Source organism: Erythrolamprus reginae, chromosome 5, assembly GCF_031021105.1.
Source record: "Erythrolamprus reginae isolate rEryReg1 chromosome 5, rEryReg1.hap1, whole genome shotgun sequence".
NCBI lineage: Eukaryota > Metazoa > Chordata > Lepidosauria > Squamata > Dipsadidae > Erythrolamprus > Erythrolamprus reginae.
Genome location: NC_091954.1, coordinates 83,259,609 through 83,285,683, shown reverse-complemented (window position 1 = coordinate 83,285,683; position 26,075 = coordinate 83,259,609). Strand labels below are relative to the sequence as shown.

At 39.1% G+C, this 26,075-nt stretch overlaps 1 protein-coding gene across 1 annotated transcript in view; it reads right to left on the bottom strand.

The window, feature by feature from the left end:
• NYAP2 (neuronal tyrosine-phosphorylated phosphoinositide-3-kinase adaptor 2) overlaps positions 1-26,075 on the bottom strand; it is a 170,387-nt gene that overhangs the window by 62,585 nt on the left and 81,727 nt on the right. Inside the window, exon 2 of the mRNA XM_070754085.1 lies at positions 11,135-11,436. Coding sequence (XP_070610186.1) covers positions 11,135-11,436 — 302 coding nt within the window. The remainder of the gene's footprint in view (positions 1-11,134; positions 11,437-26,075) is intronic.

The following is a 26,075-nucleotide window of genomic DNA, read 5'->3' as shown; positions in this document are numbered from 1 at the left end:
CTATACTTATCTGTTATCAGGAAAGCAGGGTCCCCCTTTTTTCCTCCTTCTTGGGTGAGTGGAAATATGAAATTACATTCTGCTAGTTCTTTTTATGATTGTAGTGTATAAGGGAAAAGGACAATTAAAAGAAAAATAATAGGTTTGCTATGTTCTATTCTCCTTAGCTATTTACCAGCTTTTTGGAACTACTACAGTAATAATCTGCTTTGAAGTTCAACTCAGGAAGGGACACAGTACAAGGGACAATTAAACACCTACTCTTAAACCAAACACCTTTATTCTTTGTTTTCTTTAAAAGCCCAATAAAATGCTGGTAATTATAATGAAAGACAAGGGCTATGGTTTTCCTTACCTTCTACTGCCACCTAACCGGGATTCCGGAGTTTTGAGCCAGATGTGGAAGTGTTATAACCATGCCTGGTGTGATGTGCTGGGGCATGGCACAAAAGCAACATAACTAGAGAGCAGGTATAACTCCCCTTTATTGCTTCAGTTGTGCCCCCAAACATTCCCACATTCATTATAAATTCTGGAACAAAGCTCTCACATGCACCTACAGAAGCCTACTGGCTGCAAATAGTCCAGTAAGCCACGTTAACCGAACAGCAACAAGGGCCAGCAGTCCAATAAAACAGGCTAGCTAAACAATAACCAGAGCAAGCAATTCAGTGGCAAACTCCACAAGATAGAGTACAGCAATCTCCAGCCTTTGGCAAGCGCACATGAGGTTCCACAGATTCAATGCTTGTTCCCGATAAATGCCCCTCCCATTTTACATCTCAGTGCTACACCTCTGACTGGTCCCATGCCCATCTATTCTGTGCCTCTTGATTATGTTCTGCCGGCGTGTCTCAACTGCCTGTAATTACAGGGTAATTAGTCCAGGAAGACACACACCACACGATAAAAGGAAAACCCAAAAGTTTTTATAAACAGAAAAACAGAAACAGCTCCCTTTTTAAATGTCAAAGGGATTTTCTGGTACACACAAGGCACAGGTTAAATGCAGTCCAATTGCTCACCCAATAACTGGGAAATTGAATCCAATTCTAAAGTCCAGAGAGTCCACACAGACAACCCTGAAGAACAAAAACCATGATCTTGACGAAACAATGAATCAGATAAACTGCCATGAGGCTAAAACACCAGGCTGCACTTTTATCTGTAGCACTAATTACAGTAGCCGGACCCAACCACAGGTGGCCTCATTTTCTCTTGTAATAATCCTTCAGTTGTTGTCTCCTATGCATCACTCTACGCATGCGTGGATGTGTCATTAATTCTTGTTCAGAATCCAGGGATGATACAGATGACTGATCTCCTCCTGGGCTGTCTGCCAAACTCCCCTCTTCCCTGTCACTCACGCTTCCTTGGTCAGAGGAGACTTCGTTGGCAGATTCTACTGGGAGCAAAACAGGCCTGCGGCATGTGGATGTCTGCCCCACCTCCACCTCCACATTCCTTGGGGCAGGAGCTGGGCCAGAGCTAACCACAACAGATTATATCAGTTGATTGGAAGGAAATGGGGATTTTGCAATAACCTTCCCCTACTATGCCCACCAAGCTACACCCACCAAGCCATGCCCACAGAAATGGCAGTTAAAATTTTTTTGAATCCAACCACTAATCCCCAATTGTGCCTTGTGAAAAGGGGCAGGGAACTCTCCTCCCTCACAGCAGGCTCAATCTGTGTTGATCTCTGTGTCCTTCTTCCTCTTTGCTCTTGGACTGGGAGGTGGGGGTAGTCCTTGCTCGTCTTCTGTGCTCTCCCTATCTGCAGGTCTTCCATATTCAGAAAAGCCTTGCCTGGACTGGTTCTGAATGTCCCTAGTTTCCTCCAAGGCCAATGGAGCCGGCTCCTCCATCTCTGTCAGTTCTTATTCCAGCTCATCTTCCCACAGAGATTCAGACTTCGATGGGGGCATGACGACACCTGAAAAGCAGCTCTCAAAAGGGCTCCTTTTGGTACTTCACCAAACTTTCTGAGTCTGGCTGTTCCAATCTTATATTTGATATGAAACATATCCAGTGAAGGGCTATCAAAATTTTTACTACCACACTGTGGGCATGGCTTATGCATTTTCTTTCAACATCTTTCAGAGCAAATCTGAAATCACTTCAGATCATGCAGAATGCAGCTGCGAGAGAAATCATAGGCTTTCCCAAAAATGCCCATGTAACACCAACACTCCGCAGTCTGCATTGGTTGCCGATCAATTTCCTGTCACAATTCAAAGTTTTGGTCATCACCTATAAAGCCCTTCATGGCACCAGACCAAGGTATCTACAAGTCCGCCTTCTGCCGCACGAATCCCAGTGACCGGTTAGGTCCCACAGAGTTGGCCTTCTCCAGGTCCCGTCAACAAAAGAATGTCATTTGGCGGGGCCCAGGGAAGAGCCTTCTCTGTGGTGGCCCCAGCCCTCTGGAACTAACTCCTCCCGGAGATTAGAATTGCCCCCACCTTCCTCTCCTTTCGTAAGCTCCTTAAAACCCACCTCTGCCATCAGGCATGGGGGAACTGAGATATTCTTTCCCCCTAGGCCTTTACAATTTATGTATAGTATGTTTGTTTGTATGTATTTTTGGTTTTACAACAAGGGTTTTTAGCTGTTTTAGTATTGGATTTACACGCTGTCTTTTATTACTGTTGTTAGCCGCCCCGAGTCTATGGAGAGGGGCGGCATACAAATGCAATAAATAAATTGGATGCTCTGGGGTGGAGCTCCATTTTTGCTACCCCCCCTGCGTCCCCCCACAATCCGGGCAGTAGCCCACCTCTGAAAGTATCCTTCCTGTGATATGTTTAGGTTATATGAAACTTGCTTCAGCCTTCTCTTAATTAAATGCTGCATTTAGAATTGTTTAGATTTATAGTATTTATTTAATACAATATTGGAATTCCTTCTCTCTCTTTTTACATTGCCCTGACTGGTCTTCATTTTAAGATAAGTAATGAATCCAAGTATTAGTAAATAGATAGGAAGGACAAGCTATCTTGTTCATACTCCTGGAGAAGGAAAAGAATTACTAAAATTGTTAAAAACAATAATTTTGCCAGTGGTGTGTGTGTGAGGGAGAGAGAGTGAGTGAGTGAGAGAGAGAGAGAGAGAGAGAGAGAAGGCGGGGTGGAGGGAGGGAGGGAGAAAAAGAAAGACTAATATGTAGAATATGAACTTTAGCTGACCTTTGAATTCTATAAAGGTACATTACTAATCATATGATCCTCAACCTGTGGGTTATGGTGAGGCAGAAGAAAAAAATGGTAAAGGTTTCGCATGATATCATCCAGGATTGAAAGTCAAGTAAGGTTTGCTATTTTGTCTCATGGAGACACAAAGGGGTAGATGCAGTTGCTTTCCTAATAAACTGAGAGATCTAGACAAGGGATGTCAAACTCACATTGTCAGGGCTTTGTCATGTGACATATCATGACTTTTCCCCCTTCACTAATTCAGACATGGGCAGGGCCAGCACCTATATAAACTCCTCCTGTATTTCAATTTATCAATGGACAGGAAAGGGAGGAGGGGTGATTACGCTTATAAGCTGTATCAGAGAATTTTCAGATCACGCTATGTAATTGCATGTTTTACCACTGCCTTCCTCAAAAGTCTGTTGAAGGACCCCCATGACCCAGATACTGTAGACAGATGCACATAAACTTCCTTGATACAAGGAAACTTTACAAGTGAACTTCCGGTCCAAAATTAATTTCCCACATTTTGGTATGAGTATTAATTCACATAATTATGTTCCTCCTCAGCATAGAATTTGGCAAGTTGCTAAAAGCCTTTATTGTTAAATAAATAAATATAATACAGTTCAGCCATTTTTCTTCAATTCATTTCAGTAATTCTGAATTTGAAAAGGTATTTCATTTTTTCCTTTTAATCCTGTGTTTGTAAATAGAATGAATATGTTATAAAGTCACTGGAGGCAATGTGGTCAAAATAGGAAGCTCCATATCCACACCCGTCCCTGTTAAAAGTGGTGTCCCCCAAGGTAGCGTACTGGGACCTACACTCTTCATTTTCTACATCAATGACCTTTGCGACCTCATCACAAGCAACTGTGTTCTTTTTGCAGATGATGTAAAACTCTTCAACCCCACTGATAACACAACTACCCTACAAAAAGACCTAGACTCAGTTTCTGACTGGTCCAACACATGGCAACTCCAAATCTCAACCAGCAAATGCTCTGTCCTACACATTGGCGAAAAGAATCAGAACTTCAAATACAAACTTAATAAACAAATTATCACAGATAATCCCCACTCGGTCAAGGACCTCGGGATACTAATAAGTAAAGATCTAAGTGCCAAAGCCCACTGCAACAACATCGCTAAGAAGGCCTCAAGAGTTGTTAATCTAATCGTACGTAGCTTCTGCTCTGGAAATCTCACACTACTTACCAGAGCTTACAAAACTTTTGCCAGACCCATCCTCGAATACAGCTCATCTGTTTGGAACCCATATCGCATCTCAGACATTAACACCCTTGAAAATGTTCAAAGATACTTCACAAGAAGAGCCCATCATTCCTCCACTCGAAACAGAATACCCTACGAAACTAGACTTACAATCCTGGGTCTTGAAAGCTTAGAACTACAACACCTTAAACATGATCTAAGTATTGCCCACAAGATCATATGTTGCAATGTCCTGCCTGTTAAAGACCACTTCAGCTTCAATCACAACAACACAAGAGCACACAACAGATTCAAGCTTAACATTAACCGCTCCAAACTTGACTGTAAAAAAAATGACTTTATTAATCGGGTTGTTGAAGCGTGGAACTCATTACCAGACTCCGTAGTATCATCCCCTAAGCCCCAACATTTTACCCTTAGACTATCCACAGTTGACCTCTCCAGATTCCTAAGAGGTCAGTAAGGGGCATATATAAGCGTGCTAGAGTGCCTTCTGTCCCCTGTCCTTTAGTCTCTTCTATATCTCGTATTTCTTCTCTACTATATCCTCTATAACCTTCATTGTGTATTATTGTGTATTGGACAAAATAAATAAATAAAAAATAAAATAAAATGTCCCAAGTTGTGAGAATAGTTTTACTTGCAGAACAGAATAGGCTCTTTAGTTCCTCCAACTTCTGTCCAGATTCATCCCAACAGGGTCTCTATACATTCCAAAGTAGAATGGGACATTTCTTTTGCTAACTCTGTTTCATTGGTGGCGATAATAGATTTTGAAAAGAATTTTATTGTTTATTTTGTAATGCATGCTGCTTCAACCAATCGATTTATGGCAGTATAAATTAACCCTGAAAGCCATGAAGAGAAAAATAATAGTGTGGTAGAAGAAACATATTCTACCACTAATCCATGTAGATAAATTGAACATTAAAAAATAAGATTTATGGAGACAATCAACATTCTTAGGGCATTTCCCATCAATAAATTACAGAGTTATCCATCCATCCTTAAATCAGCAAAAAGGTATGGTATTATATGCTTGAGTCCTAGGCAATCTCTATTGCCTGTCCATCTAGTCATCACCATTTTTTTGCAAAATAATGGATGCAAAACCAGGAAATATGATATGTTTGATACTGCTTTTCAACGGAAAGACAACTTTAATATCAATACAGCTAAGAATGACTTAAGCCTGTTTCAGTAATAGATCCAGGACAAGATGAAGCCAAAACAAACATATTACTATGGCATATTTTTGAGTACAGATGAGGACTTGCCCTTAGGACAATTACCAGAAAAACCCCCAGTAATATTCTAAAGTCAGAATATTTTTTTAAATTATGCTTGATGTGATGCCATTAGCTGATGCTAATATTATGATTTTAAATTAATTACATTTGCAATTGCACAATATCCTAGCTAAACAAATAAAATGGTAGTGTCCTGCATAAGTTGAAAAGTATTTACTATAGTAATAAGTGACTGATAAAAAATAGATTCAGAGATAGAAAAATGTGATAGATGGCAAAAATATGGGCTTTGTGGAAAATTGTAAATCAGAAAATACAGATGCCTATGATTTCAGTTAGCATATTAATCTCAATATGCTTAAAGACTGCACAAATATTTGAGCCACATTATTTAATGGGACCAAATTAAATTTAAGCTATTTTATAAAGTTTGAACAATATAAACAAGACTAAACTTTGATACATTGAGAAAAATAATATTTATTGACACGCTGGAAACAGTGTTGGGCAAAAGCAATGAAACATTATACAACACCCAGTCAAACTTTCTTAAAAGGAATGATTACATTTGGAAAGTAATTTTATTAATGGCACTATGTGTAATTCAGTAATATTTAAATGGAAATGAAATGCAAAAAAAAAAATAAAGGGAACACTCACATAACACATCCTAGATCTGAATGAATGAAATATTCTCATTTAATACTGTATTCTGTACAAAGGTGAATGTGCACAACAGCATGTGAAATTGATCATCAATCAGTGTTGCTTCCTAAGTGGACAGTTCGACACACATATATAAATATATACCGTATATAACACACTGCTCAAAAAATATAAAGGGAACACTTAAACAACACAATATAACTCCAAGTAAATCAAACTTCTGTGAAATCAAACTTGTTCCCTTTATTTTTTTGAGCTGTGTGTATGTATGTATGTATGTATGTATGTATGTATGTATGTATGTATGTATGCATGCATGTATGCATGCAGGGGTGGGCTGCTGCCTGGACGGGGGAACGCAATGGGGTAGCGAAAATGGAGCTCCATCCCAGAGCACCCAATTTGCACTGAGAGAAGTTGAAAGAAAATGCATAAGCCACGCCCACAGTGTGGTAGTAAAATTTTTTGTAGCTCTTCACTGTATGTATGTATGTATGTATGTATGTATGTATGTATGTATGTGAGTTTTATTTATACAACTGTTTTGCCAGAGTTACTGATAGCATTGGATCAATACTGTCATTTGCTTACATCTTTATAGAGAACAGTAACTATTGAACGTTCTGCCTGGCTCTATGGTAAGAGTCTCCCGAAAATTCAAGGGTACAAATTTCAGTCACACACGCTTGAAAGTTCAAAAACAATGTTCTTTATCACAAAAATTCAAAAGAAACAAAGCACCCTTTTTGTATTGCAAAGAGCACTCATCCCAAAACAACCTGGTAGTCTGTACGATCCCCTTAATCAGTCTTTAAGTACTTATCTAGCAGCTGTGAAGAACCGTCACAGCCCTTCTTCTTCCACGAAGTGAAACACACACACACTTTGCTCTGCTTTGGTTTCAAAGTCGTGAAAAATCAGCAAACAGCAAGGCATAGTCCTGAAGAACAACGATCAGATAATCTTCCACAACGGCCAAACCAACATGCTGCTATTTATATCAGCAGCTCTAATTACTGGAGCCCCACCCAAACACAGGTGGCCTTTCTTATCTCCTGTAATATTTCTGCAATTGGTGTCTTCTATGCATAATTCTGTGCATGGATGGGTCTAATACTTCCTCATCCGAATCAACTGAAGATAACGGAGATTGGTTTCCTGGGCTGTGTGCCAAGCCCCCCTCTTCCAAGTCACCCCCACCTTCTTCTTCATCCGAGGAAACTGCACTACCTGCCTCTGTCGGCAATAAAACAGGCCTATGACATGTTGATGTTTCCTCTGCATCCACCGCCACATTCCTTGGGGCAGGAGCTGGGCCAGAGCCAACCACAACACTGAACAACTATATTCTTACTTAAAAATGAGAAATTGATATCTTAATATTATGATGTGCCAGAACACACAGATATTCCATCCCTGCATAACTGAACAATGATCACACATCGAACAGAGGTGAGAAATTCAGAAAGTGTATTTTGATCTGCTTTTCAACACTGTTAAATACAATTTCCTCATCAGGAATCACTAGGATATCTTGACTACGAGTATTAGTAATTAGTTTCTGAGCAAAACATTATTCTTAAATTGCTAACTGTATGTCATATATTTTAACACTGCACAGACAAGTTTTCACACAGTACCCACAACTTCCTTGAATATCAATGAGTATGTACATGGAACTTAAAGCATAGAAAAAGCTGATAATAAAAGAAATGAAACATGTTCAGCGCAACCATAACATTTAATCACAAATATGCAGGTCTCCTGTGTAGTGTTTATGTTAAATGAAGAATTTTAAAGAACCCAGGAATGTACAACATGAAGTATAACACTACAGATAATGCTTTTCTGAATAATGCAAAGACTTGCACTCACTAAAGCCAAGCCAAATTATTTTTCAGAAAGTCTCTTGAATAACAAAAATGACACATATAGTGGAACAAATGTAAAGAAAAAAATAATATATTCTAAATTTATTTATTTTATTATTTATTTATTATTTAGATTTGTATGCCGCCCCTCTCCGCAGACTCGGGGCGGCTCACAACAAAATGAAACAATTCATAACAAATCTAAATTATAGTTTAAAATATTTAAAAACCCCATTTACTAAACAAACATACATACAAACATACCATTCATAAATTATATACGCCCGGGGGAGATGTCTCAGTTCCCCCATGCCTGACGACAAAGGTGGGTTTTAAGGAGCTTACGAAAGGCAAAAATTGTGAAATGTTAACTTAGAAAAAAAGACTTCAGCTCTAACGTGTAATTTTATTTGCCTTATTATGTCAACCTCCCCCAAAACACTTAATTTATTTTATTTTTTATTTATTTGTTCGATTTTTATGCCGCCCTTCTCCTCAGACTCAGGGCGGCTCACAACATGTTAGCAATAGCACTGTTTAACAGAGCCAGCCTATTGCCCCCACAATCTGGGTCCTCATTTTACCCACCTCGGAAGGATGGAAGGCTGAGTCAACCTTGAGCCGGTGATGAGATTTGAACCGCTGACCTACAGATCTACAGTCAGCTTCAGTGGCCTGCAGTACAGCACTCTACCTGCTGCGCCACCCCGGCTCATTTATATTATAGATTCCTTTTGCTATATCATTATTTTATATAATAATTAAATATTATTTTATTATGCCTTAATGTTGATACTGAATTGCCTTATTCTTATTCTATCATGATTCTCTCACTTTAATATCCTGCTTTTGCATAAAAATATAATACCTAAATTTATTTTTGTGTAATTGTTCCTGCTCATTTCTAAATCTACGGTTCCTCGTGGATTTATAGGGATGGGCTATCAAGAAGGTATCTGCCATAAGATAAAGGATTGAGTTACCAAAAAAGTAAGTGCCATAAGACGGCAATATTTAAAAGACCTGGAATTTGTTCACTCTTTCAGATTTAGTGGAACAAGAAAAATATACTTGCAAATAATCTGGTCCTGTGCTTTTTAGGGCTTTAAATCTGATCATCAGTACCTTAAATTCCACCTGGAAAGAAAAAGTGGAAGCCAATGCCCCCACTGCAGTGATATGGGACACCAAAATTGAATGCTGCCAGTTGTAATTTCCAGTTACTCTTCAAGGGCAGTGTAGAATGCATTATAGTAGCCCAACCAGGATTTACATTGTTATCCAACCCAATTGTTTCATTTTGAAGGGTTTGCATTGACTTATTGATATCATATAATGAAAGAAGCATCACAAACAACTGTCTTGGCTAATAATTTTTTCATAGATAATCTTGCCAATGTCCAATGTCTTTAATCTCCAACAAACACTGCTTAGAGGCTAAGAAATGTTTCAATTTGGACACATTGTGAATTAAATAAGCATGACACTCAGTTATATCTACAACTTTTTCACTTACCTTGTTGATTTTCTGTAGTGAAAATCACCTTAAGAATGACAGTAATAATATCCTGATGTTGGCTCTAAAATAATCCTCACGCTACCAGGGAAGGTAAGTGTATCTTCTATGATATAATAGGATGTATTAACTGCTTGTTTTCTCTTTGGTTGAAGCCAATTTTCCCCCTTCTTTGAGTTTAGAATTCTTTTTAATTGCCCTTGTAATCAGTACCTGGCATCCTGTAATATGGCAAATGATTTAGCTTTACTAGATAAGCGGTCAAAACAATGGAAACTGCAGTTTAATGTTTCCAAATGTAAAATAATGCACTTGGGGAAAAGAAATCATCAATCTGAATATTGTATTGGCAGTTCTGGGTCAGCAAAAATTTCAGAAGAGAAGGATTTAGGGGTAGTGATTTCTGACAGTCTCAAAATGGGCGAACAGTGCGGTTAGGCGGTAGGGAAAGCAAGTAGAATGCTTGGCTGCATAGCTGGAGGGAAAACAAGCAGGAAAAGGGAGATTGTGATCCCGCTGTATAGAGTGCTGGTGAGACCCCATTTGGAATACTGTGTTCAGTTCTGGAGACCTTACCTACAAAAAGATATTAATAAAATTGAATGGGTCCAAAGAGGGTGGGAGGTCTTAAGCATAAAACTTATCAGAAAAGACTTAATGAACTCAATCTGTATAGTCTGGAAGACAGAAGGAAAAGGGGGGACATGATCGAAACATTTAAATATGTTCAATGGTTAAATAAGGTTCAGGAGGGAAGCTTTTTTAATAGGAAAGTGAACCCAAGAAGAAGGGGGCACAATCTGAAGTTAGTTGGGGGAAAGATCAGAAGCAAGGTGAGAAAATCTTATTTTACTGAAAGAGTAGTAGATGTTTGGAACAAACTTCCAGCATACGTGGTTGATAAATCCACAGTAACTGAATTTAAACATGCCTGGGACAAACATCTATTTATTCTAAGATAAATACAGAATATAGTATAAGGACAGACTAGATGGACGATGAGGTTTTTTTTCTGCTGTCAATCTTCTATGTTTCTATGTTTCAAAGTGGCAGGTTTTGGGCACAGGGGAAAGAAGAAGGAACATATTAGTTGCATAAGCATTTTCTTTAAAAAAAATCACTTTTGGATCTCATCTACTTTACTGGATCATCAAATAACAAACATTTTATGATATAATGAGTATATCAGTGTTTCCCAACCTTGGCAACTTGAAGATATCTGGACTTCAACTCCCAGAATTCCCCAGCCAGTATTCGCTGGCTGGGGAATTCTGGGAGTTGAAGTCCAAATGTCTTCAAGTTGCCAAGGTTGGGAAACACTGGAGTATATGTCAGTAAGTGAATCCTATACCACATTTTCCCCCTAGGAATAAAAAATAGGAGTTCAGCATTTACCTTCAGTCCTGTCCGGCAGCTTTACACTCTTATTTGTTGTTCCAGCATTTACCGTTTCAGAGGATGTACTTAGTTTGGTACTGGGGTCTCGTTTAGGTTTTGGTGGTGGTTGCTTCCGGGAGCAGCTACTGCTATCATCATCAGTGCCTCCAACAGAATGAAGCGATTGGGATCTTACGGTAAATCCACTTGAACAAGGATGGGGCAGTCTGTCTTGAGGTGCAGGCATCGTCATAAATCCCATACGGAAATGTTTGCCTATGTAGCTTCCCTCCTTTGCTTTCCCCACTTCACCACCTAAGCTGTAAAGAAAGCAAAAGCATACAGATAGATATTTTACCAATCAATCAATTAACTTTAGCATGGTTATTGGCCAATTCAAAGATGACATATTCCGAGAAGGAAAAAGCAAATAAATGTCATAATAAAGCTAAGTAATTATGATGCGGTCAAAGTCCATGTTTTATAAATGGTAAAACAAAATAGCTGTTGTAATCATAGGTTTTTAGGCACTGAACTTTGGGATGGAATATTGCTGAAGGGTGATGTTTTAGCCTAATGGGTGCTGTATAAACCTTATTCTTCCTCTATCGAAAGGTAGCAAAGTCCAAGCTGAGTAAGCAAGCTGCAGAATCCATGACCATGTGGAAAATAATTAACTTGATATACAACATGAAGATAACGTATAAGGAAATATATGCCTTACTCTCATTCCTTTGCTAATCACCAGTAAACACACAATCCAGGAAAAGGCAATGAATGGAGCTTCCATTAATTATCTATAGGGAAGTCACAAGGAGGTTGCCTTATACAACGCATGACTAAATGGTAGTTGGGGGATGGCTTAATGTATGTGGCGTTCGCGAATTGGTTATTCTGTACCACATGTCAGGAAAAGAAAAATACAATAAAAAGAGAGATCTCAATACAATCGAGGTCGTCCCACTGGGGGAGGGCTGTTTGCCTTCAAATAGCCACTATGGTTTAATTACCATAGTCTTAACCAGATTTCATGATACTTAAAGTGGGTAGTTTTAAATTGTTCGTAAAACTTGTTCTAATATTTAGGAAATGCATTGCTTCAGTATAACAGAAACTTGCACACTTCCTTATTTTATGCAAACAATTTAACGTAAACTATGAACCACAGCTAGTACTTTGTTTAAAAACCTTTTCAAATCGTTATTAATTTCACTTAATATGAAGCTCACAAATGATGATCACATGTTTCCTGGATGGTACAATTATCATATATATCGGTACACGCCTGTTTGAATTTGAACCATGATCACGTGACCACTTGGTTGCTACAACAATACTAAAGTGCGAGAACCAGTCATAAGTCACTTTTTAAGCACTCTTATAACTTTGAACAGTCCCTAAACAAATGCCTGTAATCCTTGCAATCAAGATAATCCTTGATTACCTATAATTAAATACTCGTAGCTGAGTATTTAATATAAGTATCATTGCTGTTAAATAGGCAGGAACATTCAGAGTGCTTTGTGAATGGCACCCACATCCACCCAGTATTCCAATACAGTGGTACCTCATAATACGAACCCCTCGCCATATGAACAACCCGAGATACAAACCTGGGGTTCGGATATTTTTTGCCTCTTCTTACGAACGTTTTCCATCTTACGATCCCACCCCCGCCGCCCGGCTGTCGCTTTTTGAAACAGCTGGGGGGCTTCCCAGCGTCCTCCTGAACCCGAACGCCAAACCCAAACTTCTGGGTTTGGCATTCGGGAGGCCGCCGAGAAGCCCCGGGCTGTTTTAAAAGGTGACAGCCGGGCGGTGAGGCTTCTTGGCGGCCTCCCAAACACCAAACCAGGAAGTTCGGCAAAAGTTCAGGTTCGGGTGGCCGCCGAGAAGCCCCGCCGCCCGGCTGTCACCTTTTGAAACAGCCAGGGGGCTTCCCAGCGTTCTCCTGAACCTGAACGCCAAACCTGAACTTCCGGGTTCGGTGTTCGGGAGGCCGCCGAGAAGCCCCCCGGCTGTTTCAAAAGGTGATAGCCGGGCGGCGGGGCTTCTCGGCGGCCATCCGAACCCGAACTTTTGCCGAACTTCCGGGTTTGGCATTGGAAGAATGCTGAGAAGCGCCCGGCTGTTTCAATTGAAACAGCCGGGCGGTGGCGTTATTTTGCGGGGGGGGGGCGGGTTTCGTTGCACGCATTAATTCATTTACGAACTTTTTGCCTTATGAACCTCCCTCGGGAACCAATTAGGTTCGTAAGACGAGGTATTACTGTATTGATTAGTTTTCTTCATGTTGTATTTTGAAAAAAATAGATTAGGATTTCAACAACACTTAGCATACATTTTCACTGCAGCAGAGGCCCAGCCTCAGAACAAAATGCCAACACAAGATAGTTACATCCCTGTTTCTATTTCATTTCTTAAAATGCTGGAATTCTGCCAATCTCTGCTTGGTATAAAATGGAAAGATTAACCTCACACTTTTTTCAAACAACTCATCAATTGGATTATTCTTTTTAAACTAGAAAAATTTAAGCTGAGGAAGCATGGACGCAGCACCTGTCACATCAAATAATCTCTCTCACACAGACTTGGTTCTTCTGCATATTTGTATCAGAAAACTCTGGGGGTTTTTTTCTTCCCTAGGATAATGCCATTTTTTTTTAAAGGAGATGTTTAAGTAGGCATGTTTCAATAGCTGTTGTAGAGTGGCCATAAATTGAATAGTAGACTATCACGGTTCTTTGTGAGACACTAGTCTTCCCATTAGATGCTATGATTAGCAAAAAATTAAAATATTGAAGATTGCCTCCCCCATACTCAGTAACATGGAAGTAGACACATTAAATCATATGGTCTTATTTCCGAGTAGGCTCATAATAGATTTTTTTAAAAAAAAATTAAAGCAGAAAACCAGTATCATAATGATAATAGGGCTAAACAATGAAATAAAATGTAATTGAATAGAGAACAAAAAACAATCATATTTTTTCCACTCGTTTTAAATAACTCCTCAGTGGTGAAAGTAATGCCCACAATTTGGAGAATGGGAGGGTGTAATCAGATTATGGTTGTGTAGGATGCTTATAAATGCAATTGTATAAAATATTCTGTAAGTACTGTTTTCGTATCTTAAAATGAAGCACGCTTAAAACCTTAGTAACAAACATTTTTTCTGCTTTTTGTTGTATCTTTTACTTCATATCTTTACATTCCACCGAGAGTCAGCCTGCTGAAATGTTAGTAAATTCTATAACAATAGTATAATATAACCAAACGAACAAATTGGCATGTTTTCACTGATTCCTAAATCATACGGTAATTAGTTTCAGTTCCTCATGAATGTTAATGCTAAAAGAACAAAAAATAGAATGTTATAATGAAAGCTGAAACTAGTTTTGTTTCACCTCTAAAACATAGAAAGGTAAAAGTTTCCATGTCCAGTGATGATACACATCCCCATTGATTAATTGATTGATTGATTGATCGATCGATCAGTCTGTCTGTCTGTCTATTTTATTTATTTATTTATTAGATTTGTATGCCGCCCCTCTCCGCAGACTCGGGGCGGCTCACAACAGTGATAAAGACAATATATAATGACAAATCTAATAATTAGAATCTAAAATAACAATTGTACATTTAAAAATCTAAAAGCAAGGAACCCCAATATAAAAAACATACATACAGTCATATCATGCACAAAAACTACATAGGCAGGGGGAGATGTCTCAGTTCCCCCATGCTTGACAACAGAGGTGGGTTTTAAGGAGTTTACGAAAGACAAGGAGGGTAGGGGCAGTTCTAATCTCTGGAGGGATCTGATTCCAGAGGGTCGGAGCCACCACAGAGGAGGCTCTTCCCCTGGGTCCTGCCAGACGACATGGTTTAGTCGACGGGACCCGGAGAACACCAACTCTGTGGGACCTAACCGGCCGCTGGGATTCGTGCGGCAGGAGGCGGTCTCGCACATATCCTGGTCCGGTGCCATGAAGGGCTTTATAGGTAATATCTATCTATCTATCTATCTGTCTGTCTGTCTGTCTGTCTGTCTGTCTGTCTGTCTGTCTGTCTGTCTGTCTGTCTCTCTCTCTCTCTCTATCTATCTATCTATCTATCTATCTATCTATCTATCTATCTATCTATCTATCAGATTTGTATGCCACCCTTCTCCGAAGACTCGGTGCGGTTTTCTGGCTGAAGAGGCCAATGTTGTCTGACAACCATTTCTGTAGCCATGTGGCCAGTATGGCTATCTGCCAAAGGTGCTGTTATCTTCCCACCAAAGCGTAACTATTAATTTACTTGCATTTGTATGCTTTCAAACTGCTAGGTCAGCAGGAGCTGGGGCAGGAATGGAAGCTCATCCCATTGCGCATTGCTTGGGTCTACAACCCAAACTGTCAGCTTTCCCCTGACATGTTCAGCATCTTTAATCAATGAACCATCACATCCCCTCTTAAAACATATATTCTTCATTTTATCAAGATCCAGTCTTTCAGAGTTTTCTTATTAGAACAATCCCATTTGTCACTTTTTTTAGTAACTTATCACTTTGATCTAGGAGCAAAAATGCCATACATAGAGAATTTTTTCTTCCTCCTATCTCAATAGTACAGGAATACTGCAGTACCAGCTTAGGAAGTAGCTTATGTTGAGTTGGACAGATACTATCTGGGCACATAACCATCCAGGAAGCTTCATCATCAACTAGACTCAATTCAAACACAATACTGGAAACCTATACACAGAGTAGGTATAAGAGTATAAGAATAAGTCTGAATGAGTCCACATCATTTAGTAAAAATATATAGTAAAATATTTTAGTAAAAAATATTTATTAAAAAATAGTGGAAATATTTAGATTAATGTTCATTGCACCATATAGAAGCTTATATAGTTGAATATTCTGAAAACTATTTTTTCCACAAGTTTCCATATAAAAATTTCTGAAAAGCACTATTCATTTGTTCAATTGACCATAATTGAAATGCCTATAGCTTTTATCTTATTTCTATAAATTTTAATTGTGTCCAGAAATCACCATTAAGGGTCGAATATAAATATACTTTCCTTTGCTTTTTTTACATTGTTGATTTTGTCTTGATGATTGATGTAAGGATTGATGTAGTTGATCAGAGGCCTATCTTCTCTTTTCTTTTGTAGCATAGGAAACAATTTAAGATTAAGATGTGTTTTTCTGCAATAGAAAATGAGGCCAAATAATATAAATGGTTGTGTAGATGATCTCATTCTGTTACTTTTGACAGAACAAGGTCTGTGATCTTCACTATTCAAAAGATAAGCTCTTGCTTATTTCAAAATTCTATTACAGGAATTTCAGCATTCTGAAAATGCTGCATAGCTTATTAATATATATAGAAATATAAGTCCAGAATATTCCCCTAAGAACTTTCCATTCAGACTTGATCAGGTTCAAATTGTATAAGTTGCAAGGAAGAACTGTCTGAAATATAATACAGAATAACTCATTTTGAAAAGAAGTATACTAAAATGCAAAAATAAGAATATATATTTCAGACCGTTCATTCTCTAGTAAACCTACTGATAAATACTGGCTTTGGAATTGCATTTTTTATCGTGGTGAGAATAGCTATTATGGAGAATAATCTTCATAAGTTTCAAGCTTTGGGACTTTGGCTATCCTGGACACTTACCATATTTTTGGTTTATAAGACACATCTTTTTACTCTCAAAAAGAGGGTCAAAAACTGGTGCGTCTTATATTCTGAATGTAGCCCAACTCACCTGCCAGCCCCCACCCTTCAAAGGTTTTTGGCCTCCGCACATTGCATTTTGGGGTGGATCCAGGCAACAGGGATCACTTCCGCACATGGCCAGGGGAAGGTAGGGACTCGGTTGACGAAGAGGGCACTGCATAGGAGGCATAAGGCAAGGTGACTCGCCAGTTGGCCTGGGGAGGAAAGCATTTCATCGCATTTCAGGTGGCAGGAAGTTCTGGCCGGTGCTGCCACCCAAAAACACTCTCCTCCTTCATTGGTTATGACCTATAAAGCCCTTCATGGCATTGGACCAGAATATCTCTGGGACCGCCTTCTGCCGCATGAATCCCAGTGGCCAGTTAGGTCCCACAGAGTTGACCTTCTCCGGGTCCCGGAGAACAATGTCATCTGGCGGGACCGAGGGGAAAAGCCTTCCCTGTGGCAGCCCCGACCCTCTGGAATCAACTCCCCCCAGAGATTGGGACTGCCCCCACCCTCCTTGCCTTTCGCAAACTCCTTAAAACCCACCTCTGTCATCAGGCATGGGAAAATTGCTTCCCCCGGGCCGTTTCCGTTTTACGCAAGGTTTGTCTGAGATGTAAGATTGTGTTTATATTAAGGGTTTTAAATTGTTTTTATCATTAGATTTGAATCGTGTTTTGTATTGTGAGCCGCTCCGAGTCTCCGAAAAGGGGCGGCATACAAATATAATAAATAAATAAATAAGAATGAATGAATGAATGCATTAATTAATAAATTAATTAATCAATCAACAAACAAACAAACAAACAAACAAACAAACTGTTCTGGTTTCTGGTAGAATTTTAGCTATTACAAATAACTTTTACTAAATGTAGTATTTCATAAACAAAGACACTCCATCTTTATTTTCTTCCTTCCATATTCAAAATACACTTCATACTAGCACATTTCTTGTTCCCATTATCTCTCTTAATTACATTATTTTTGCATTCCTCCCAGCCTCCTCCGTTCACCAAGATTTACGTACTCACAGCATGATTCAAAAACAGCAGAAATGACTAGAAAATAACACAGAATGAGTTTGCTTGCTTGGGAGCTGAACGGGAACACCTTCCATTTTTGTTCTACAACATTGAAACTCCACACTTCTTTCCCACTGACCCCCTGACGTACCAAATACATCACTCCAGTATTTAACCCATTCCTCCCCTTAATATCTTCTTCCAAACATTTGTTCCTTACGTTTTTGGACCCTTCTGAATTTAGGATCAACCCAGCGAACATCTGATTCTTTCTCGCTAGATTCTGGACTCATAGCAACATCCTGTGGCTGGCCTCCCACCTGTTCTACTACTTGTAACCCCGGCCCCACCACTAATTCATAAACACTATCTGTATCAGAGTCCTCAAGTTCTTCATCATCCTCCAACTGACCAGGAGTATGTACAACACAAACAAACAAATAAATAAATAAATTCCAAAAATGGGGTGTGAAGCCAGCACTGCCTGCCACCCAAAATGCAATGATCTTCTGCCTGAAAACATTTTCCTCCCCATTCCAAAATCGGAATCAAGGCAGAACATTGAGCATTGGGTGGCAGGCAGGGCCAGCTGGACATCTCGTTTTTGGAATCAGAGAGAAAAGTGGTTTTGGGATGGAGCGCTGGCTGGAATCACCCACCGTCTGAAACGTGACACTCTTCTTTTGTATCCTCAAGTCCTGTTTTTTGAATGGGAATGAGTGGGCAGTGAGTGGCTCTGGCAAGTGCTGCAGCAAGAAAACCCATTCCAAAAATGGGGCTTGAGGAGGCAAAAGAAGAGCATCACATTTCAGACAGTGGGTGATTCTGGCCAGCTCTGGAGCCCAAAACCACTTTTCCCCCAATTCCATAAATGGAGCGCGCAGCCGGGACTGCCTGCCGCCCAAAACTCAATGCTCTGTTTTGATCTCTGCATGCTCCGATTTTGAAATGGGGAGAATATTATTTTCAGGCAGAAGTGCCATGATCCCCTCCTCAATTCCAAAAACAGAAGGTGCGGAGACCAAAACAGAGCATCGCATTTCAGGTGGCAGGCAGCTCTGAAAGCTCACTAATAAAAGAAACTGTGTCTCAAGGGGAACGGAATTGTCATACTTAGTATGAAAATAAGTTTTCATGCTGCTGCTTCTTGCTGGGAAATCCTTGTAAGGTCCAGCAGTCAGAATGTATAAACTATTTAGCAGTGACAAATTCACATTTCCTGGGATGCACCACAAATAGGTTAGCCTACATTGAATTATACACAATGCCCTTTTGGCTTGATCTTCCCGGGAAAATCTGGACAATGCTTAACTAGAACCAAGCCTTTTAATTGTATTCAACTGGACTGAGGTTAAAAATCTATATGGAATTTTTTTCTAATGAAAAAAGAATCTTACAATACTCAAAATTTTATCAATTTATTTATTAATGGTCATGGATACAGAGAACCTCCATGATCTTGACCAAGGAATTTTAACAGAGGTTCAAGACATTTTAAAAATAATATATCTTGAATTACATATGCATTATTAAAGTTTGTTGTAAAAATCAAAACCAGAAGCATGCACAGGTCTGATTCGGCTGGATTCATAAACTTCTTTATAAACATAGCAATAAATTTATTTATTCATTCATTCATTCATTCATTTATTCATTTATTCATTTATTTATTTATTTATTTATTTGATTTTTACGCCACCCTTCTCCTTATACTCAGGCGGCTTACAACATGTTAGCAATAGCACTTTTTAACAGAGCCAGTATATTGCCCCCACAATCCAGGTCCTCATTTTATCCACCTCGGAAGGATGGAAGGCTGAGTCAACATTGAGCCGTTGATAAGATTTGAACCGCTGACCTATAGATCTACAGGCAGCTTCAGTGGCCTGAATTTACAGGACTTTACAATTTATTTTATTTATTTATTTATTACTTGGATTTGTATGCCGCCCCTCTCCGAAGACTCGGGGCGGCTCACAACAATGCCATAAGCAGAGTTCTTCAAGCAGTTCTAGACAGCAGAGAACAGTTAGTTTCATTTCAGCAGAGTACAGAGTGTGGACCTGGAGCCACGCCCAGCCTTAAGCTTCTCAGTTTCAATTCTCTGCACAGACTCATATGTGTTTAGCTCCAATTGGTTGACTTAGTTGCTATGCCTATTCATTGTATAACTTTGCTAACATGGCTCTTCCAGTCATTAATATTCTAACATGCATTTTCTTACTTTGAAAAAAGAATATAAGCAACCTTTCCTCCAAACTAATTAGCACATTTCAATTTTAGATAGCACAAAATACAATCCAGTAGGAACATTTTCCTGCGTGAACCCCACTGATAGCTGTACAAAAATATGGAAATTCTTGGTAGATTGTGATTGATGTTTTCCAATTCATTCCGTTATTTAAATCTAATGACATTTCTTTCTTCCATTGACAAATTATCTGAGAATTAAGGACTCAAGCTTCTTTGAAATTTCTATTTTCATTAACAGTACATATAAAATATTATACTGAGCCTATATTTTATATGGGTATGTGGTTATGCAAACATAACTTTTTTACTTAGTGTCAGAAAAGTTCTTTCAGGATTAGCATAAATTGGAGCTGTAAATTGGAATGTGTCTAAAAATTGAAGCTGTACTATTTTTAATCCAGTCAAGACAAGATTCCTCAGTCCATGAAGAATCCCATTAATGGGAGGAGAAAAATAAAGAAGGCTTACATCCTAACAGCTGCACATAAGCTATTCTTGAAAAAAAATATAACTATATTACAAACTGATCTTTTCTTCCGTCTTGTGCACAGCTGTGTGCAGATAAGTACATATGCATAAAACACATCTTTTTAAAATGCAAATTCATGCAGTTTATTTTTTTCTGAATAAGGCCCTTGATTTATGGGGTGGCTGTTGGTTTTCTATGTCATCGGTATTATTTCTTTCCCAATGAAAATGTTTGTATGGCAGAGCGCATCTTGACTCCCAGACTTATTTTTAAAATAGATTCATGAAGAGTCTTGGACCTCCTATGTTTAACCCATATATTCCAACCAGTAGAGAGTTAAGCTACCTGCCCATGGAGTGCATTATCTGTAGGGCCACAATATGCTTGCCTCAAAGTGCTATTATGGTCTTGGTTGACTGATGGAGGAATTTTCTCTCCCATACCTTAAAATTAATTTTCAAATAAAATTGATCTTCCTGACTGTCAAGGAGCATCTTTTCTCAATTCGGTTAGAAAATATTGATCGTGGTTCAATGAATCAGAACTTTTGTGAAGCTTTTTCGTTTATCACATAGGCATCTTTGTTGTTTTGTTTAATTTCCGCCCCTCTTAGTGAATGTTGTTTAAGGGATGTCACTACATGTTCATGACCCAACATGAAAGGGGCATTAAATAAAAACAAACCTATTTTCATTTTTATTTCTGAAATAAAATAGGTTGATTTGTCAATGCTCACTCCTGAAGAAATGCTTATACACAATGAATAATAGCAACAATTTATCATACACCAGTGCTAACATATATTGTTCCAATATACCTAAATAACTAGCCTGCCTGTTTGTTTTACCACATCAATCCGGATTCTAAAGACTGCCATATTTTTAAGAGTATAAGACACACCTTTTTGCCCCCCAGAAAAAGGTGGAAATGTTGGTGCGTCTTATACACCAAATACGGCTATTTTTGGCATCCCAAAGCCCCGTCTCTGCATCCCATTTTTGCAGGAAAAGTGGCCCCATATTTTGCAAGGCCCTTGATTTATGGTGTGGCTGTTGGTTTTCTATGTCATCAGTATTATTCCTTTCCCAATGAAAATGTTTGTATGGCAGAGCGCATCTTGACTCCCAGTTTTGGAAGCCCCCAGAGCACTCTTGGGGGGGGGGGAGAGAAGGCAAAAGCACCCCCACGTTTACAAAAAGCTAGGGCATTTTTTGTAAAAAGGAGACATTTTTGTCTTCCCTCATCATCTAAGAGTGTTCTGTAGGCTTCCCAAATCCTCTACATGCCATGTTTTTGCAAAAAAAAAATAAAATGGGGGCATTTTTGCCTTCCCTCATCTCCTAGAAGTGCTCTGAAAGCCTCTGAAAGTATGGTTTTTATTGTTGGGGTTTTATATATTTTTCTTATATATCTAATATTAGATTTGTTTACTGTTATATTGTTTTTATTGTTGTTGTGAGCAGCCCCGAGTCTTCGGAGATAAATTGAATTGAATTGAGTTGAATTCCCAAACCCTCTGCATGCCCCTGTTTTTATTAAAAAAAAAAAAGGTGTGTGTGTGAGTGTGTGAAAAAATGGGCTGTTTTTCCCAAAAGGAGGGCCGTTTTTACATACTAATTATCTCATCTAGCATGACTAGAGGAGGAATTCTGAGAGTTGAAGTACACTAATCTTAAAACAGTCAAGTCTGAAGATCCCATGAGTTAGGGGTGCAAGGGTCTTCAAACTTGGCAAGTTGAAGACTTGTGGACTTCAACTCCCATTCCCGAGGTAGCATAACTGGAGGAGGAATTCTGGGAGTTAAGTCCACAAGTCTTAAAGCTGTCAAGTTTGCAGTTTGTAAAAAGTATACGTGGTTGTAAAATGTGTACATGGTTGTAAAATGTATCTGTTACATTGGTATTTTATTAAATAATATATCACTACACCATTTGGTTAGGAATACTTTTTTCCCTTGTTTTCTTCCTCTAAAATCTAGGTGCATCTTATATTCCGGTACATTTTATAATCCGAAAAATATGATAATTGTATAATATAAAAGTAATGTATTGTATTTCTCAATCTTACATAATGGCAACCACTAGAACATAACTTATAAAACTGAGTGAGAAAACTAATACTAGTCACCTACTCTTGTCCTCTGTGCATGTGAACCTAAAGACACATGACTTTAATATGATAAAACTACTCCATCTAATATTGTAGATCAGTATTGACAGCTTTCAGACTTGTTTTTCATCCATGCCTAAAAGGCTGCAGGGGCTCGTTCACTAACATTCAAATTTTCCTTTGAAATATGTGCTGGAGTTCTATTTATAGAACATCTTTATTCATAACAAAATTGTAGTATAGCTAGTGCTACAATGGAATGTTTAAACCTATATGCCTAACTTTAATACTGGTGAGTTTATTTCTTGATGGAAGTAACTGTCTTCAATTGGTACTGTGACATAAATAATTAAAATAAGAGATCTGTTTTTCTCTGTAATTGTGACTATATAGTGGCATTCATATATGCTATCTTATTATTCTGTTCTGGATAAGCAACATGGAATACAGGCAATGAATGAGACAAGATGCTAAAATATGTAATAAGAATAATTAAGCAAAATAGTTAAATCTGATTTGCATCAGAAATATTCATCATTTTTCCATATTTTTTATGCTTTATGTTTGTTTCTATCGTATCATATGGTACCATATGATTATCATATGGTAATTCATATGTATGTATTCCAATCTTTTATTCCTTAAATTTCTCATTTTTTTGTATTCAATTCCACAATTTTCTCTCAACCCAACTCTTTTTCCATATATCTATTCTACAATTCAATCTTAATTCATTCTGGTGTTTTTCATAGTAGTCATTTACTTTCCAATCAATATATATTTATTCACTTATTCACTCTTTACACTGCCTGTATTTCTAATCAGTTCTCCTGCTTCCACTTTGGATATTTTTAAAAATCATTTTAAATATTTTAACGTAAAATTTAAAGTACATAATGATGCACAGAGATATATTGTATACACAACACAGACACCCAAGCTATTGTTTCTGACACACAAAATAATTGCTTATGTACTTATCACATCCCTTATACTGTATTTTATATAATAAAGTTCAATAGACAAACTCAAACTCAAAATACAGCAAGAATTTCTAATATAATATTCCACCAACTAAATTGTCTACTTTACTGTTCTGTCTGGGTTCCCCCAGACGCCAACACCAACTAAAAAGAGTACCAGACACGCTGGTAAAAAGCAAAGTCATTTTATATCTTTGAAAACAAACACAGATAACAAAAACTGTTCTTACAAACTGGAATGCTGTGAAGCTTCACAGAAGAGTCACGACGGCCAGACAATACAACAGGCTTCTTGCTGGCACACACACCACTGTAGATAATAAAACCCACGCCTCCAACAAGTTTTCAGCCTTCGAGGCCACAAGCCAGAATCAGAGACGCCAAGGATCGAAGCAAGGTCACAGGACTCCCAAAAGATAACTCTCCACAATACAGGAAGGGCGGGCCTGCCTTTTCAACCTTTCTGAGGAGAACCACACCCAAACCCAGCTGTTGCCTATTGGGGATGGAAGTACCTGGCTAATTGTCCCCTTCGTTGTGCTGCCCTTCTCTGCCTCATATCTATGATGGCTTGTGCATTCTCATCTAATGACTCCATGCTACTCGCTGGGGAGAGCTCCGCCCCGGGGGTCTCAGGCTGTTCCCCCTCCTCCTCGTCCTGACATTCATCTTCCCCGTCTGCCTGGCCCTCCTCCTCCTCCTGTTCCTCGTCCTCCCCCTCTGAGCATGGAGCCGGCAGAGTTCCAGCTGTTCCCTGAGGAGCCTCAGACTGAATCACAACACTTTACATTATGCATTATATGACCATACTATCATATTTTCCTTTCCCATTCCTTTTTGGAAAAGAGGAATAGATACTACATTTAAGTATGCAAATATGTCTGTTTTCGTAATAAAAAGTTATTTTGAGGCAATTTGAACAATATATGTTTCATTCTGATTTATAATACAAATCAATTTGCCCATGTTTTGTTTTGTTAATGTAGATTTTTAATATAGATTTTTCTTTGACATGCAGAGATTTCCTTTCATAGCCAGTAAATAAAGTTTTTACATTCCTGTTCTTGAAGGTGATGCTTTTATTTTATTTTATTGGGTGCAAAAGCTTGTTACATTTTTCTAAATATGTTATGTCTAGAATCTTTTTCAAATCATTATTACTTTATAGATAATATACATCTACAGATAGATGATAGACTTTCTCAAATACAGCAAAATAATGCAATCTCATTAAATATAATAGTTTACATCCTGAAAAAGAAGGATGAGAATAGGCGTTGATTGCTTACCTGAACGCCTCTTCTCGTACGGTGAGCGGGTACAGCAGTCACATGGGTTGCTCATGTCCAATCCGGTGGAACTGAGCCTAGTGTTAAAAAAGCTTGCTGGATCCGCCCCTTCCCCAGAATTCGCGAATCCATAGACTAGGCTCAGCTGTGAAGCTCTGTAGTGTTCAACTCTCATTGTTAGAGGAAGAAAGGTTATAGGAAGGTAAAGAAGACACATACAAGGGCGGGAAGTGACTGCTGTACCCGCTCACCGTACGAGAAGAGGCGTTCAGGTAAGCAATCAACGCCTATTCTCCGTACTGAAGGAGCGGGTCCAGCAGTCACATGGGACATACCCAATAGATGGTCCCTAGGGTGGGATTAGATTGCTATCGTGTGAGATAACGGATTGGAGTACCCTTCTGCCGAAGGCAGCGTCCGCTGAAGCGTAAGAGTCAATCTTGTAGTGCCTGATGAAGGAATTTGGCGAGGCCCAAGTGGCTGCTTTGCAGACCTCCTCCAACGGGGCTTGAGTCGCCCAAGCGGCCGAGGTGGCTGCGCTCCTGGTGGAATGCGCTGTGATGTTCCTTGGAACTGAGAGGGAGGCCGACTCGTAGGCCTTAGATATAGTCCCTCTGATCCAACGGCCTATTACTGTTGAAGACACTTTGGCACCCATGACTCTGGGGTGATAGGCTATAAAAAGTGCTTCTGACCTCCGAAAGGGTCCTGTGCGTTGGATATAGATTCTCAGCGCTCTAATGAGATCCAGGGTGTGCCATCTAATTGCCAAGGGATGGACTCGTTGGAGGCAGAAGGAAGGTAGGACAATATCCTGAGTTCTGTGGAACATGGAACTGACCTTGGGTAAGAAGGTGGGGTCCAGTCGCAAGACTACCTTGTCCTGATGAAATTGACAAAGGTCCTGCCTGATTGAGAGGGCAGCCAGCTCCGAAATGCGTCGGGCAGAGGTAATAGCCACCAGGAATGCTACTTTAAAGGATAGGTACCTGAGGGACGCCGATTTTAGGGGTTCGTATGGTGCCTGCGTGAGGGAATGGAGAACCCGTGGCAAATCCCAGGAAGGATACCTGTGGACCTTGGAAGGTCTGAGGTTGGCTATGCCCTT